General features: G+C 37.4%; 2 protein-coding genes and 1 pseudogene across 2 annotated transcripts; all 3 read right to left on the bottom strand.

Moving 5' to 3' along the window:
* Nucleotides 1–4,564: 4,564 nt before the first annotated feature.
* LOC145914383 (carnitine O-acetyltransferase pseudogene) lies at nucleotides 4,565–6,504 on the bottom strand (annotated as a pseudogene).
* A 4,353-nt stretch (nucleotides 6,505–10,857) lies between these two features.
* On the bottom strand, nucleotides 10,858–13,559 carry LOC145914382 (carnitine O-acetyltransferase-like). The gene has a single exon (XM_083002209.1). The coding sequence runs from the start codon at nucleotides 13,294–13,296 to the stop codon at nucleotides 11,359–11,361; it is 1,938 nt and encodes a 645-aa protein (XP_082858335.1). The 5' UTR covers nucleotides 13,297–13,559; the 3' UTR covers nucleotides 10,858–11,358.
* Nucleotides 13,560–14,201: 642 nt separating this feature from the next.
* On the bottom strand, nucleotides 14,202–17,927 carry LOC145914389 (dual specificity mitogen-activated protein kinase kinase 7-like). The gene is made up of 8 exons (XM_083002218.1): nucleotides 17,737–17,927; nucleotides 17,542–17,653; nucleotides 17,198–17,378; nucleotides 16,764–16,883; nucleotides 16,389–16,496; nucleotides 15,828–16,007; nucleotides 14,699–14,919; nucleotides 14,202–14,628 (listed from the first exon to the last, which is right to left on the bottom strand). Exons 1-8 carry the CDS (start codon nucleotides 17,900–17,902, stop codon nucleotides 14,367–14,369), a joined length of 1,350 nt encoding a protein of 449 aa, XP_082858344.1. The 5' UTR covers nucleotides 17,903–17,927; the 3' UTR covers nucleotides 14,202–14,366.
* Between the last annotated feature and the right edge of the window lie 349 nt (nucleotides 17,928–18,276).

The following is an 18,276-nucleotide window of genomic DNA, read 5'->3' as shown; positions in this document are numbered from 1 at the left end:
GGCAACGCCACTGTCGGACAAAAAGTGGTACTATGACAGAATAACAGTGTTGTGTTGCATAATCAGCTAATTTGGTCGGTTTTTCTCGGCGGTCTTTGTCAGCCTTAAAATTCAATTAACCTACTTCTATCTTTTGCTGTGAGTGGACAAAACGACAATGCTAAATTGACGGTTTGTCTTTGTCGTGTTTTTAAAAGTCCATGTATCACGTTAGCGATCATAAATGCCCTGTCCCAGTAACTGTTTTATCATACACAACTAAATAAAACATAATAGGTCTAAACAGCGATCATCTGAACTATACTAAACCAGTTTTACAATGTTTTCCATTCCTACGCGTAAGGCTTGCTGCCAACACTTGCACGACCAAAGCGCCTTCTATGACGTCACGCAACAATAATCTCGCTTTTGCACGATTCCTTGCGCAGCGGCAAAAATGCGACTTTGATCAGCTGTATCTCAGAAACCAGTCGCCGTATGAAGCTACCTTTTTTACCAAAAATGTTCTGAAGTTATGAACATCTCTTAGTTTAATATGAACATGTTTTATTTTTCCGTGTCACAAGCACTTTAAAGGCTTCTTCAGTAAATTGGAAATCCTGATGTTACAACAAAAGAAAGGTTTGATTGTGGACTTTGCAGAAGATTTGGTTGCTCAAATTAGCCCAACACAGCTCAGCCATCCTGAGCCAAGGCAAGGGGCCATTTTGACCTAAACGGCAAATTATGCTACTATATAACACTATTACCATATATTTAAGCCTGCAATATTACGCTTGTTTTCAAGTTGGTGGATTCTAAAGTTGTTTACCTCTATCCTGTTACTCCACCTGCGTAATGACTTTTCATGACTTATATGACGTAACTGTGTTTACACCAATATGGGCATTTGGCCATTGCGATGTACACCGCAGCGATTTGTTTTCCACTTGGTTAATGATTGAGAGTAATAAGCTGTGATTCAAGTAAGGACCTGCCCAGTAAGATACAATTATAACACTACCAGAGAGAGAGACAATGAAAATATTAAAAAAAAATATATAAAATAACAACTATATGACATGTGTGGAATGGGGGATTGGGTGTAAAATTCTGCGTAGTTACCAAATGCAGTCATTAGTCTTAGTCAATACTGACAAAGACCATGATGACGCAGACACAATATGTCTAAAGGACGGCCAAAGGGCTATATATATCAGAATAAACCGTTTACTATCTGGCACGTGGGAGAAAATCCCAAGCCGGCGAATATATATGTGAGTTTGCAACTGATATCGTTAAAATACAGGACATCCATTGCAGAATCTAATTCGTGTCGCAGCCTATGTAGTTTGAGTAGCACTGCATTAAAAAATTAATAAATTCAATTCGAAAATAAAAAAGCCAAGGCCTCAAAGTTGCTGGTTGTGTTTTGGAACACTGAATTCGTCCTTACTGCAATAGAATGTATTGACAATCAGCAAAGTTATACTACCAAGATTATTTGGTAGATTGGACTTACACTGTGAAAAGTATGACGAAAACGCTCAGCAACGAAGTGTGATGGAAGCATACGCAATGTGTTTGCGACGGACAGACATAATAAAATGAAATATTCCATCCCCCTCGGATTGCCACATTACAACTTCTATCTCTTGTTCCAATCTTAATTCACCTTCGATCACCAACGAACATTGTTTGATTGCACAGGATTGAAACTCACCGGGCAAATTAACCGGATGACGTTCGTCAACAGCATGACCAATGCACTCCCAAGCTATCATTGGGTAAATGCTAGTATGACCATGGTTGTTCGGATCAATGTCAATAATACCAAGTGTTTTGGTAAACATAAACGTTATCAAATTCAAAGGGACAACTCGTAATGGTTGCTCAGTAAGCGTCTGTTGACTCCATGTCCTTTGGTGATTATTAACAAACGATTTGAGGCCTTCTGGAAAGGAGATTGGTCGCTTGGAAACTTTGTCAACCAGCACCAATCTGTTAGTCAATGTCATGTATTTTTTTCGTGCAACAGGGTGAAATGCTTCGCATAGGTTTACTGCCGAAGTATTTCTAATTTCCACTGTTGTGTGCTGAAAACGAACAGGTTTGCGTAGTAACACCGGTCCAAGGTGGTCTTTGAACTGCTTTGTGCAATTGAACAAGTGATCCGTGAACTCAAAATCAAGACGCACCAAAACAAGCACCTTTGATTTTAATCCTTCCTTGCAGACTTTGTGAAACAATTGTGAAAAACTTACACGACCGCATAACTCTACATACTTGATCCATGGAATAATGTCGTGTGGGCCTAAAACATTGCTATTAAATACTCAGCTTGCACCCAAAAAACAAACAAACATACCTTTACCAACATCACAAAATAGCCCTATGTTGTCAACATCCAAGTAGCCAACACCTTCGAATTCAAGCCCTTCTGTGTCTTGTGGCTGATGCATGTTATTTTCAGCAAACACAATGGTTGTTTTCTGTCCGCTTGCTTCACTTGTATGGGTTTCAAATGGTTAATGATTGACATTCAGAAGGGTAAATGTCAGTATGTCCATGGCTGTTCTGGTCAATGTGAATGAAACCGAGACCTTTGGTGAAAGTGAACATTTAAGGGCATAAATCGAGATAGTTCTATTGTAAACGTAAAACTCCGGGCGGGGTCTCTGTTTTAACGAACAATTCAAGTGCTTCTGGAAAGATGCCGGTCGCCTATAAGAAACTTTGGTGACAAGTACGATTCTGTTCGTCAATGCCATGAATTTTTTTTTACCATTTTAGGGTCAATGTTTGGTACAGTGCCCAATAATTTGGATTGTTACCACAGTGCTGTGTTGAAAGCGAACCTGTTTGCGTAACAAAATTGGGTCATGTTTGTCTTCAAACTGCTTGATTCGTACCATCGAAAATTTGATCATTAAACTCAAAATCACTCCTCCGGTGGTTACAGGACAGGTAAATTTTTACGAATTCGGTGCCAGACTTCGGTGCAAGGACGAATTATAGTTTTTTTGTGCATGTGTGGTAATTCCACAAAACTTGATGAAACAATTTTCAAGAAAACGCCACTGTACAGAAACTGATGTACATCACAACGAGTACGCTTGAAAGATGAAATTTACATTTCGCACCCAACTGGCGTACAATGTCGTGATATCGGCCAGTATTGCACAGAAAACATCAAATTAAGGCATGATATTGGACAATAGAGTTTAAACATTCCAGATGTATTTTCCAGTTTTGATATATTTTCCATGACAAAATATGATACTTCAGTTGACCAACGACTTAAAAATTTGTTTAAAATCTTAATAAGACGCTATAACACTTATAAGAAACATCTATAACTAGTTAAAAAGCGCCGAAGACTGATCAGATCATGCAAAGGAATGAGCTAGCAACAGTCTTTTTTCCTTTTTTTGGTTAAAAAGCCACTTCGAATGGTTCTAGATTAGAAAAAGTTTGGGAATAAATTGTGCGTACCAGAACTGTTCGTCCCCAAAACAGTCAACGTCATTTGACGTTAAAATAATAGATAAAAAGGCCCTTATGGTCAAACTAATGTTTCTGCAAGTAGACAATCCACGTTCTATAATCTTCCTAAAAAGTGTGACTTGCATCAACTTTTCCTGTTCATGTTTTGAATTCAAACGCCCTTCTAAAATATACATAAACATTGCATTCAAGCCATTTCATAAATTAAACTTTTTTCATAGTTCATTCAAACAAAAATCAATAAATGCCATCAATGTTGCAATGTGCTATCATGTCAGAGCTGCAATTCGACACAACGAAATTTTGTTTTGACGATGTAGATTCCCAAACCCAATTTCGTTAATTGTTTCACGTTATGTTCTCTATGTTTGGCACAACTCTCGTTATTATGTGACAAAGGCTGCGCAGTAGACGTGCGCGTGCAGACCGCATGGTTATGTTTTTCATTGCTAGTTGTGTTGGTAGTTATTGTGGTACGTGGTACATATAATAATACTGATTCTATTTGAATAAGGTTTTAGTTGCAAAACGCGAAATAGTTTGTTGACTGCTTTGCAACAATTAAAAAAGTTTACTGGATTACTAATGCAACTGAAAGATGTGTTGTCACTACTGATAATTTACGGAATAAGATCGGTCGCAAAACAGTTCGGTAAGTGCGATTGAATTTGCCATAGTGTGAATTTGTCTATATGTTGAATGTACAATTGTGTTTCTTTAACTAGAAACCGTTCCATTCTGGCGCGTTGTTGTGCTGGTCGTTCCTGTATCGAATACAAGTGTCTGTTGTGTTTCGCGGGCTCGGCTACCTAGAAGATTGGATGGGACGCGTTTCGGCTAAAGGCCAAAAAATTGCTGTGTAGCGTGTAGCGCCGCCGATCCGCAGAAAAAGCACGTCACAGACGAACTTGTGCAATAAGATGAAATGTAATATTTTTTCTGGGATTCCAAATTTAAAACGAACATTTCGTTTCAATTATTTTACGGTAAACACGTCCTCAAACAATAGTCATATGTATATCACACGCAAAACAATGCATTGTACGAAATAAATGGCAGACAGTTTGATGTTCATGCACAAAATATTTAATGTAGGCTATACAGCACTTGGCAGATCCAGCAATGTACCAGAAATATTTTTTACAACTTGGCAGATCCAGAAATCAAAATGTCTCTCATATCGCAAAAAGCTTTAAACAACTGATTGCAGAAAACATCTGGGTCATAATCGGAGTTGGAGTCGAAGGTGCAGACTGTTAGTAAAATTTTGTTACTTTTAGGATTGTAGCATATCCCATACCCATCAAGCACTGCAGGTCCAAACGTTATGCAAAGATCTGCCATAGATAGCACTTGGCTAGTAGATAAATTGAAGTGCATTGCACGCTTGTAAGAATGATCCTCAAAAATTTCCGGAAGTGGTAGGCAAATTTCTTTAGCTGCGAGCTTTAATCCAAGTAAATGTCGGTCAATTCCTTGGCCTGTTACAGCTTCATTAACATACTGACGATGAGAAGTTATTGCATTCTTTAAAAGTTTTGCCTTTTCTGGTATTTGTGTTGTTGGGGAATCAACATTTTCCACAAATTTCTGAGATTCAATGGAACACGACCTAATAGTATCGGTGCGACCAAGTCGAAACTGACGCAAAGATGCACTTTCATAAGTTGCAGGTTGCTTTTGATGTAGCCTCCAATATGCAAGCTGTAATCCAATTTGAACGAATGAATCAGGGCTGATTTTTTGTGATTTAATAAATTCTTTGCCAAATTCTTTGAAGTCAACCACCTGCAATTTAATGCTGGATGCCAATTTATCAATAAATATTGAAGCCTCCTGTATTTGTGTTAATAGATCATCAGTTACATCGAAAGGAAGAGCTTTGGGTGGGAGCAACTCTTTTGTTTCACCAGAAACATTCTGGTGAGAAGAATCACAGTACCGGAAAACATGATCTAAAAGTGCTGCAATAGGGGGACCTTCCGCTAGTGCGTGCTCATAGACCAACCCAACTCCACCATTTTCATCTACAACCATTTGGATAGTTTTGTCAAACCATCGGTTGCCAGTGTTTAGATGGCTACCTCCACCATGTAGACAATTCAAAGCAAATTCACTTCTCCAGTTTTTATTGGATGTTGAATTAGATTGATCAAGACACAGTGTGAAAATGGACTGCTGAATGGATTCAATTGAAGACTGGTTTGAGTTGTCCTTTAATAGTTTGTTGTAGGCTTTTGTCCACCTATCCCTATCTAAAGATGAAAGGATTCCAACAGCAGGACCATTATCTTTACCCAACTGCGTTATTTTTTGCAATTGACTTTCAAGCTCATCTATAGTTAAAGGAGTACCATCCTTATGATAAACTGTCAATTCGAAGAAATTATTTTTGTACACCACAGAAATATGTCTGGGAAGTTTTTCCGCAAATGACCTTACATCATCTTTTACGAGCTGTGGTATTCTGCATGATGATAGCACTCTATAATACTGATCCATGCAAAGAGGTTTTTCTCCCAACTTCTCCACAGGTAAAGATTCGTTGTCAATGTCCACTTTGTAGGCAATTATGGCAGAAATGACCTTCGCTGCTTGGTGAATTTGGCCAGAAGTTCCTTGAAAATTGTATCGGGGAAATGTTACAGATGGACTGCAATGCACAACCACCGAAGCTCTTGAAAGAAGATACGCCTGCTCAAGCCACCAATCAGACAACCAGTTTTCTTTTGCATTAGCACGCTCAAGCAGAAATTTTTGAAGCCTTTCTGCAAGTCCATTGGATTTCCCAAACTCTTTCACCAAACGTTTCGTGTTTTGAAATTCTACATCACTTACCAATGGTTTAACGGTTTTTAAATACTTGTCTAAAGTCCTGTCATGTCGTGGAACCGGTAGGGAAGGTAGGCTTTTCTTGTGGCTGCATAACTGTCTATAAATGTAACTCGGTAATATCTGTGATTGCAAACCAATGACACAATTGCGATGTAATTTTTGTTTCATTCTTGCAGACATCATATTGCAGCCCAACACAAAGTACACTATTTGTTTATCCGTGGCTAAATGTAGTCCTTTTATAAAATTAAAAAGCGTAATGGTAAGCAATATGTCACGTAGTCGCAGAATCGCGCATGGAATTTTGATAATTTATGTCTATGGCAATTGCTCCGCAAACGATGGTAGGCGTACTGGGGTGTGAATGCAACCAGACAAGTTTTTTAACCTTAATAAATAACTTTTTGTTTTGACAACTTTCCACGTTACCGTAATTCAACAATACGCCGGTCCAAACTCTAGCTAGTCCGTATTTATATAGCCTACAACCACGTCATATATCTTTATAGGCTATATATTGGGTTGAGGTGTGGCGCTGAATGTAGAATATTCCACATTATCACCCCTACATGTAGGAGACAAATTATGATCATACTCTATCAAGAATATTCGAGAGCTTGTTAACGGACCCAATTGCAGATTTTCAACAATCATTAGACTTAATTAATGCTGTTTTGTTAATGGGCAGAAAAATATGGATTTTCAAAGAAAGGTGTTATTGTAGCCTAAAATAACAATCAAAACATTACATAAAATTTCATCACACCTTCTGTTTTGCTATATTATTCTAAATAGTCTAAGGCACAAAAAAAGTAACAGTACCTATAGGGAATATACTATTCATCGCAATATTTGCTTTACTCACCTAATTTCTTTATACCGTATGCGCAATACACTCACATTTTCAATCAAAAAATTCAGACTTTAGGCCTACAGGTTTTAAACAAAAATGACAATAATACAAAATTTCATCTAATTAGGCTACAGTAAAACATTGAATACAAGAATCACTGCGAAACGTTTTCTACTCGGCTCTGACTCGGTCTCCTGTTTTTCCGCCGTTGAATTTGGAAACAAGTAAAAAAGTTTGTTTTGTCGCTGGTTCTGAAACTCAATAGGCTACAATTCCAGAGCAATTGGGCGTAGAATGCTTTCGAGCATGCATTTCTTAGAATCGTTGCGCCGAAAATTACTCTAACACGCCAATGCCATTCTTAGTTACGAAGAATTCTAGAATGTTTTCCCTCTACCTTATAAACCGCGACATGTTGTATTGTCGACAATTTTTCGCCGCTGTATCAAATTATCACAGATACAATAATGGTGAAAATGTCAAAAAAAAACTATTGTAGGCTAACTTATTTTAACATTTCCTTTACGGGACAGAAGTAAATTTTGTACTTGATTACAGTTTTGTTTACTGTACCTTAATAGGCCTATAACGACAAAAACTCATCTACTTATAGTGCATATGACACGTAAAAATAAAACATGTTATTAATCAAACTAAGAGATGTTCATAACTTTAAAACATTTTTGGCGAAAAAAGTAGCTTGATACGACGACTGGTTTCTGAGATACAGCTGATCAAAGTCGTACTTTTACCGCTGCGAATGAAATCGTGCGAAGCGAGCTATTGTTGCGTGCATCATAGAAAGCGCTTCGGTTATGCGCGAGTGCTGGCAGCAAGCCTTATGCGTAGGAATGGAAAACATTGTAAAACTGGTTTAGCATAATATTGCATTAAACAGGGGAAAAAAAGTGAACAAGTGCAATAAACGGATTTTATGTTAATTTAAGCTGAAGTCAGATGGCCGCTGTTGGACCTATTATGTCTTATTTAGTTGTGTAATAATAAAACAGTAACTGGGACAGGGTGTTCTTGTTGTTACAGCAGTTATGATCGCTAACGTGATACATGAACTTTTGAAAACAGAAAAACCGTTAGTTTGGCATTGTCGTTTTGTGCACTCATAGCAAAAGTTAGAAGTAGGTTAATTGAATTTTGGCCTCCGAAGACCAAACAAATTAGCTGATTATGCAACACAGTTATTCTGTCATAATAGTAACACCACTTTTTACCCGACAGTAGCGTTGCCTACGAGTTCGCGTCATAAATGATTTATTTAATTCGCCACAATCAACCATGCACTAATGTATTTTTCGCAATATAGTAACTAGAAATGTTGGAATCATCAAATTAAAGTCAACACAAAGGGGAGGTTAAAGTTATGACATCACATCCAAAATGGCGTCATGTAATGTCACTTAGCAAAGAAACGCACCAATACCGTCTTATCGAAGTACAGAGTTATGTCGTTTCTGCAATACCCTATAGCAGCACCTTGTGGTAAAGAGATGCACAAAACAAAAACTGTTTCCAGAACGAAATTGTCAAATTATGCTCCGAACACTTGGAAACGACATTTCGTTCCAAGAAAGAAAAAGTGTTCCGGACCGTAACATAGGGCAGTGGTTCTTAACCGGGGGGGCGTCAACCAATTCTCATGGGGGGCGCAATCTTTATAACAAAACTTCATTTTTTGTAGTAACTTTAATGTCCTATGCTGTCTGTCATATTTTTCTCACAGTTTCGGAACAAAAATCTTGTAGTTTCAATGAAAAATCCGCCTGTGCAGTTAAGTTACTGTTACGTCACAAAGAAACCATTGCGTCACAAAATACCTTTTGTAATGATTCATCTGTTTCGTCACAAACCGTTTATTGGTCCCGTAATTTTTTAGTTAAATAAGCAAACTTAAATTGATACATATTATGTTTTTATCGTGTTGCAGTGTTCAGCTAGCTAGCTTATTTAGGTACATCGACAAAAACACAATTGCTTTTGGTATGAAACTTGTTTACAGTTTGGGGGGGGCGTAAGGCACAAGTCCGTTACTAAAAGGAGGCGTGATAGAAAAAAGGTTAAGAACCACTGCCCTATGGTCTTCCGTTAATTAGGGACAAATAAGCCTTTGGTTTGTGACGTCACAATGACATGTGTGATGCAAAACCCTGTCTGACCTTCAAGGTAACGTAATCTGTGGATTCTCCTATGTTTGAAACTATTCGATATCTGCAAAAAAAGACGCCTTCTCCTATCTAAACAATGCATTTTTTCGACGCAAGCGCCTTGTGTGATGTCCTTTTCTCGTCAGCGCAAAAGGTTTACGATTTTTGGTCGCCGTTACTTTTCGTGCAGTTTTCTACATTTTTTTAATTGACGTAGAACCGTAAAACTTTGGATGTTTGTTGTAGAAGTACCTTTAGTTTTACGCAAAGTTTTTATGGCCGTGTCACATGCACTAAGGTGATATATTCTGTGAGGACATTCATCAGAATAAATCAAAATGGTCAATATCAAGTAGTTTTTCCGAAAACGATTGACCACAAATGAATGTTTTACTCCATATATGCATTTTTGTCGTGTAAATACGTATAAATCAATTCCTCAACCGTGCAACCATAAAAACGCTGCTAAATTTGAAAATGTATGTAGGCCTACTGAACTGGGCTAATGGGGTCCATTTGCGCATATTAGATAATTATTCAACTAAACAGAAATAGAAACATATGTATGTTATGTCACCATAAAGGTCATATGTAAACGAATTAACAAAAAGACATATTAAAAACGTTTGGCATTTACAAAACCCAGGCATTTCGGTGTACCCTAAAAAGAGTTGCGTGATGAATTTGCGATAACATTTAAGTTACGCAGTGCACAGTTGCACAGCTGTTACTTTCATTCGGTTTTACACATTTGTGACGCAAGGCCCGCGTTGTTCAATAAAAACGCGGATGAAAAAGTAAACCAAAGCCTACAAATCGCGGCACTACGACGCGGTCACCCACCCAAGTACTAACCTGGCCCGACGTTGCCTCACTTTCCAGCTTGGACGAGGAGGCTGTTCTCAACGTGTATCGTCTAGGCTTACATTTAACGGCGTTTTTATTGTTACAATGAGCTTTATTGCAAGTCAACGACTTTTATTTCGGGATAACAGGTTTTATAATTTCCAAAAAGTGTGTGTGTTGTGCTTTGTTCATTATTGCGAGTTTCTCGTTTGTCTTTTCACCGAGAAATAATGCTTCCTTGCCTGTCATTGTACATGTAAGACATACTGGATGTGGGTGGTCCGCGAACACTGTAAATTTGTTTGTTTCAATGTCCCGAGCGTACGCCCGCACGTCGGCGTATAATGCAACAACAAAGAATCCGCCGGCGCAAAGCGTGAGTGTGGACCCGGCCTAAGAAAACTTCGAATGGTTTTAGAGTAAAAAAAGTTTGGGAATCATTGCGCGTTCCAGAACTGCTTGTCCCCAAAAGAGTTGACGTCATTTGCCGAAAAATAACATATAAAAGGGCCCTGGTCAAACTAATGCTTCTGCAAGTAGACAACCCACGTTCTATAATCTTCCTAAAAAATGTGACTTGCATCAACTTTTCCTGTTCATGTTTTGACGTCAAACGCCCTTCTTAAAAAATATATATAAACCCAATAAGCAACCCAAGTAAATGTTGCCATAAAGATATTTTATTATAATTAAATTGTACAACTTTTTATAAATTAAATATGTTTCACAGTTCATTCAAACAGAAAAACAATAAACGTCATCAATTATATGCGGTTGCAATGTGCCATCATGCCAGAGTTGCCATTCAACACAACTGTGTGCCATTATAATATGACATGTGCATAAATAATTATAAATATTTTAACACTATTAAGCTCAATTTAACTTTAAATAGGAAGTGCATAGCATGCTGACAACTTTCTACCAAACTCCAATAAATTAAAATTTTAAACAAAAACGTTTAAATTTAATAACTATTTCTCTAATTTTTGTAGTTTTTTGATGGTGAGTAAATCATAGGTTAAAGCAGTTATTATGAAGTAGGTGCGGCTTAATTATGAAGTAGTTGCAAAGCAGTATATTCTACCCACCAAATGGCTGTTATTATGGCACATTACTACAGCATATTGATTGAAATAAATTCTTCCTATGCAAGCATATCTGAAACACATTTAACAATTACAACTTGGCAGATCCAGCAATCAGAATGTCTCTCATATCGCAAAACACTTTAAACAACTGATTGCAGAAAACATCTGGGTCATATTCAGAGTTGGAGTCAAAGGTGGAGACTGCCAATAAAATTTTGTTACTTTTCGGATTGTAGCATATTCCATACCCATCAAGCACTGCAGGTCCAAAGGCCATGCAAAGATCTGCCTTAGATGGCACTTGGCTAGTAGATAAATTAAAGTGCATTGCACGCTTGTAGGAATCGTCACGAACAATATCGGGAACTGGTAGGCCAGCCTCATTAGCTGCCAGCTTAAATCCAAGTAAATGTCGGTCAATTCCTTGGCCTGTTACAGCGTCATTAACATACTGACGATGAGAAGTTATTGCATTCTTGAAAAGTTTTGCCTTTTCTGTTACTTGTGTTGTTGGGGAATCAACATTTTCCACAAATTTCTGAGATTCAATGGAACAAGACCTAATAGTGTCGGTGCGACCAAGTCGAAACTGGCGCAAAGATGCACTTTCATAAGTTGCAGGTTGCTTTTGATGGAGCCTCCAATATGCAAGCTGTAATCCAATTTGAACAAAAGAATCCGGGCTCATTTTTTGTGATTTAATAAATTCTTTGCCAAATTCTTTGAAGTCAACCACCTGCAATTTAATGCTTGATGCCACCTTATCAATAAATACTGAAGTCTCCTGTATTTGTGTCAATAGATCATCAGTTACATTGAAAGGAAGAGATTTAGGTGGAAGCAACTCTTTTGTGTCACCAGAATTATCTTGATGATGGAAATCACAGTATTGATAAACATGATCTAAAAGTGCTGCAATAGGGGGGCCTTCCGCTGGCGCATGCTCATAGACCAACCCAACTCCACCATCTTCATCTACAACCATTTGGATAGTTTTGTCAAACCATCGGTTGCCAGTGTTTAGATGGCTACCTCCACCATGTAGACAATTCAAAGCAAATTCACTTCTCCAGTTTTTATTGGATGTTGAATTAGATTGATCAAGACACAGTGTGAAAATGGACTGCTGAATGGATTCAATTGAAGACTGGTTTGAGTTGTCCTTTAATAGTTTGTTGTAGGCTTTTGCCCACCTATCTCTATCTAAAGATGAAAGGATTCCAACAGCAGGACCGTTGTCTTTACCCAACTGTGTTATTTTTTGCAATTGACTTTCCAGCTCATCTATAGTTAGAGGAGTACCATCCTTATGATAAACTGTCAATTCGAAGAAATTATTTTTGTACACCACAGAAATATGTCTTGGTGGTCTAAATGCTCTTGCAAATGACCTTACATCATCTTTTTCTAGCTGTGGTATTCTGCATGATGATAGCACTCTATAATACTGATCCATACATAGAGGTTTACCTCCCAACTTCTCCACAGGTAGAGCTTCATTGTCAATGTCCACTTTGTAAGCAATTATGGCAGAAATGACCTTTGCTGCTTGGTGAATTTGGCCAGAAGTTCCTTGAAAATTGTATCGGGGAAATGTTACAGATGGACTGCAATGCACAACCACCGAAGCTCTTGAAAGAAGATACGCCTGTTCAAGCCACCAATCAGACAACCAGTTTTCTTTTGCATTAGCACGCTCAAGCAGAATTTTTTGAAGCCTTTCTCCAAGTCCATTGGATTTCCCAAACTCTTCCACCAAACTTTTTGTTTTTTGAAATTCTACATCACTTACTAATGGTTTAATGGTTTTTAAATACTTGTTTAAAGTCTTGTCAAGTTGTGGAACCGGTAGGAAAGGTAAACTTTCTTGATGACTGTAAAAGCGTCCAGGATTGTAACTTGACTTTGACAATAACTGCGATTGCAAACCAATGACGCAGTTGCGAAGTAACTGTAATTTAAGTTTTGCTGACATTATGCTAGTGACATATGATGCACCTGTCAAAATGCATAAGTTCAATTGCATGACATTCGTTGAAATGCTGTGTAGTAGAACAAATACATGGATGGTGGATAATTGCAATATGTGGCTCCTGTGTACTGCATTGAGTTTTGTTTTCACGCGAGAGGTCAAGTGTCGGGTGCATGTTACTGCAAACAATTGCTTACCGTAATTCGGGCGAACTCTACAGCTAGCAACTATGCCAGACACAAGGCTGGCAACGTTTATCTCCAATCCTTTTCACATTAACAGTTTACGTGACAAACGATTAGAATGGAATCCAGAAGAGAATGACCAAACCCCAGACTGCAAATATAGGCAGCGTAAAGCAGCTCACGTTGCAACGTACGCTTAATCGTTCGCATGAGAAAACAGGGTTTATTGAACATACGCACGATTCAACGGTCGACTCGGCTCAGGTGACATATTAACTTGGCCGTTATAAATTCGCCCCTGTATCACTGCGTTTGGCATAAGTTTACCAGTCTCTTAACTCTCTTGTAACCCCAGAGCGGGAGGTCCAAAGTTCAGATATACACTTGTCACACGTATTCAAATTTATTTTACCGCAGTTTTTTGTTAATTTTTAGTCTGTGTGTTCGGTATCGTATTTAAGTGATATATTTGCTATCTACAAGCTTTCATACGATCCAATCTTTTAACTTAATATTTCGACCCACAAAATGTCCAACTCCTGATAACAATCATGAATTAGCTATGGTGTCAAGAATGTTTTTCAGTGAGCTACAGACAGGGCCACGGTTTCGATCTGCTATGGAGCTAGGTCTTATCGGTGCAACTTGTGATTTGCGACGATCTGGCCAGCTAAAGAATTCACAATTAAACAAATGGTTTTGGATGTCACTTCCTATTAACTAAATGCTAAAGATACTCTATCCCAGGGGTTACTTTCATTTCGCCGAAATATATCACATGGTAGTACTTTATTAGCGCGGGAGTGCAAACAACGGACAGGAGACATCACACTTGAAATATAAAAGCAGCTAAAACAACCTTTAAAAATTTCGAGAACACTGATAACAAGCGTAACCGCTGGACAGTTTAAAAGATACGATGCACAAAGGGGAAGAACCTCATTTGGAATTAGGCTTTCGGCTGAAGTCTTTAAAATCCAGGGATCGAGTCCTAGAGTGTTTTGCAAATTGAGCTTGTGTTATTTCAGCTGCAAACGCAAACGGATCAGTGGAAGGTGGCGTGTGGGCACTTGCTATTCTTGGGTGTAGCACACCATTTAGCCAATTAGTGATGTCGAAATTGCTATGCATGTGACGGCGCACAAACTCGTCGGACAGAAGCTCGCGATATTTTGGTCGGTTGTTGTAGTTTTTTGTGCAGCTGGAAAACACGAACAATAGAAAAATTAAATATGTAATGTTCACCAAAGATATGTTCTGACAACTCTTACCACGCAGTCACGAATTTTTGGAAGTGGATGGAGAAGTTTTTGTCATGCGGCAGGGAAGGTGGGTCTTGCTCTAAAATCTTGGTAAGCATTTCGAAGTCAGTTTTGCAGTCACTATAGGGAAATGTTCCAGTTGCAAGTTCCACCAAAGAGATGCCGAGGCTCCACACGTCGGCACGAATGTCGTAGTTGGGGTGCAAAGGATCGGGACTAATTCTTTCAGGCTGTTATTAAATAGTTTGTTAATCGCTCTGGAAACAAATTAAAAACGCAAGAAACTGCATATAAAGCAATTTTAGCAAAAACAAACTTTAACAACTTAGTTTAATTTCAGTGAACAGAAGAATCGATAAATACGGTTTCGGCAAAATTGGTATTGATTTAAAGTCATGTATTACAAAGGGTGTAAGCCGCTAAACAAAAGATTCTACGTGGGAAGGTGAAGCAGAATTTACAGCGTAGCGTAGGCGACGGTTGGTTTGGTCATAATACGCATTATGTTTGTCATTATTGATATAGTGGGATACGATTTACTGTTGGTACAAAATACGATTTACATTTTGGGTACAAAACAAAGTGTAATTTGACAAAACCCACAGACTCGTATGCAACTACAAAGGTTTATCTTCATAAAATAATTTCCTATTTAAAGTGGCTGAGCAGTTGCAATATCATGCCTCAAGGAAAACTGTAAATTTTGCAAATTTAAACAAAAGACTATGATAATCAAGGAAGGTTCTATCTTGGGGCTGCCATACATCATGATTTAGTGTTGCAAATGTGCACCAGTAAGATTTGTTGAAAAGTGATTTGTATACCAGGATTTGTAAAAGTTTGTATTTTTATACATCTTTCATATCAGTAATCGGTGATGGCCTTATAAAATTCAAAGGTCCCAAAATGGGACTTTGCAACATGTAGCGTCTAAGAAACATTTTGTGTGCTCAAAAGCGACGCAAGTGCCATTGCAAAATGTGTCAACTTGCCATGTATCTAATGTTCACACCTTATGAAATTTGATGAGTCTAAAAAATGGGTCAAGATAACTAACAAAAATCTGCAAGGGACCTATCAGATATTACAATAACCTAGCCTTCAATAATTTCACTAACATGACAAAATACTTTCTTACCGCCATATAAGCAGTGCAACCAGCAGCCCTGGTTTTTGCCTGTGAATCAACCAATCGGCCGCTGATCCCAAAATCACATAACTTTATTACTCCGTTCTTACCGACAAGAACATTGGACGGTTTAACATCCCTGTGGATAACATTGTGTTGCTCTTTCAGGTAGTTTAATGCCTGCACAACCTAAAATGTTTTTGAATATTAGGATATTAACATGATTAAGAAAAAAAACACAAAAAAATACATTGCGTTACTGAGGTTTTAATATTTTGAAATGATCAAAAAAGTATAATAAAAAGAGGTTGACTTCATAAAAATAACTATTTGTTTTTTTCTTAAAGTGTAAATGTCCTTCGTCTTAATCATTCAACTGTACAGTACAGTACAACCATGCATTTTGGATGCATTTGTAAATGGAGAACAGTTTTGGAACAAAGCACAACAATATTGCTGTGAAAGCACTGTGACTCTGTTAACTGTTTAGAAAGATAAAATGCAATGACAAATAAAAGTATTTTAACTACACAATAAATTTAAATGCTGAGTAAGAAACATGCATCTTACAGAAACAGTTAATTTTCCTAGTACAGCTTCTGGCATAGGTCCTTGGATTTTCTTTTTGAGTTTCTCAAAACAAGTCTCCATCAGTTCCATGCTAATCCACACAGAGCTCTGCGAAAATATTTATTCATTGGTAAGAATTGGTTACTAATGTAAATTATAATTATCACAAAATTTGACAATTAATTTGCATTTTGTGGCTATAAGCTATATGGTGGGGATGTGTATCACTAGCTTTTAAGGGTGCATATTTTGTTGATCACATTTGTTTATACAGCTTCTTATTGTGGAAAATTTTTGCAATGTTACACGCACACCCAAGAATATTGCACTTGTTTTGCTTGCAAAAATTTAAATGTGGAAAATAAACATTGATACCTCAGTGACAAAAGTTCCAAAACATGTCACGATTGTTGGGCAGTCATGACTTTTTTGCACAATGTCCAGATCCATGAGAATTCTCTTTTGTTCATCATTGTTGCCAGATCTATTCATTTGCTGTGCAGCAATATAGGATTAGCAAGTCAGCTGTCCGTTATTAATTATTGATTAGGATAATTAAATTTGGGACCTGCACCATGTGCTACAATACAATCTGAGTGCAAAATTAAAAACACAAAATGTCTAATTAGAATGCCTTGAAAGTAAAATGCGATGATATAATGTAAATGTTTCAGCATAAGTTTGGACATATAATTTCATTTTCTCTGCATAATGCAAGAAAAAGTATTCTTTCTTAAAATAGTGTACCTTGCCACCAATATGTTTTGAAATTAAACATATTCAAACGTATACACCAAATTATAAATTACTTTGACAGCCATTATGTAGGAAAGAGGGGTGTATTTCATCTTGTACACTTGACCACAGGTTCCACTGCCAATCTGTCCAAGGTTTTCAAATTGGTTTACATGGGCTTGAATAACTTGCCCATTGATTCTTAATTTTCCTGTTTGCTGATAAACTTCTTGAAGCCTCTGGTTAACTCTTTCACTGTGTTAACATTGAAAAAGAACTAAATTTAAGTTTTATTTTATTTAGATTACATTTAAGTGTCAACTTAGCTTCACAGAAAATGATTAACTATTAGTGTCAAAAGTACACCACAAGCTTTCTGTTGTATATTTATACTGAATGGTATTTTCAACATTTCCACCTTTCATTGCTTTTGACCGGTGGTGGAATAGAAAAACAAATCTGTTTTTTCCTTGGTTGTTGCATTGACTGAAGTGTTGAGGCTGGAGCAGATGACTGAAAGTTTAAAGACACTGGAAACAAATAAGACATGCGTCATGCAAATTGATAAATTTAAGTAAAAACAGCAATCATAAAAAAGAAACTTTTAACTTACTTTGAGGTCTTTGCATTGAAGTGGCAGATGGACTGCTCACTTGTGGGCCAAAGTTGAGCCTGTTTGGTGGTCTTTTCTTTGATTGAAAATTCATTTCCAACTGTTTTAGCCTCTTTTCCACATCATTTAAATCAACTGCACTTGGTGCAACATTACCAGACATCATCAAGGTGTGCACAATTCACTAATAAAACCCTAGAGAGAAGTGATGTAAAACATATGTGATCAAAGACACAAACATCATAGTTTAAACTGATTTTTTACTGTACTCATCTAGAGCCTTTGTTTTTTTCATATACTTCAAGATATGAAAAACAGCAAATAGTGACATGATTTCAGTTTCACAACTGATTGTCTGCATCATTGCCTACATGCTGAATGTGCCATACATCTATGCCTATTTTAAGTTTTAAATAGTGTGTAATTGTGCACCTCACATGTTGCAATGATATTGCGTAGGTTATCATGTGACACAGGTTAAATCTATTTAACTAGCTAGAAATATATGTTTAGTTAGAGCCCGTGGGCTTGTATAAACGT

The sequence above is a fragment of the Ascidia mentula genome, chromosome 9, assembly GCF_947561715.1.
Source record: "Ascidia mentula chromosome 9, kaAscMent1.1, whole genome shotgun sequence".
Taxonomy (NCBI): Eukaryota; Metazoa; Chordata; class Ascidiacea; order Phlebobranchia; family Ascidiidae; genus Ascidia; species Ascidia mentula.
This window is presented reverse-complemented; position numbering and strand designations above follow the sequence as displayed.

What these genes read in the sequence shown, in the direction of transcription:
- LOC145914382 (XM_083002209.1), bottom strand. Translation starts at nt 13,296, where the DNA reads ATGCAATTGAACTTATGCATTTTGACAGGTGCATCATATGTCACTAGC.
- LOC145914389 (XM_083002218.1), bottom strand. Translation starts at nt 17,902, where the DNA reads ATGATGTCTGGTAATGTTGCACCAAGTGCAGTTGATTTAAATGATGTG. An exon ending in TTGGAACTTTTGTCACTGAG is followed by an intron (nt 16,497 to 16,763) that starts GTATCAATGTTT and finishes ATATTTTCGCAG; the next exon opens with AGCTCTGTGTGGATTAGCAT. An exon ending in CAAAAATTCGTGACTGCGTG is followed by an intron (nt 14,629 to 14,698) that starts GTAAGAGTTGTC and finishes CGTGTTTTCCAG; the next exon opens with CTGCACAAAAAACTACAACA.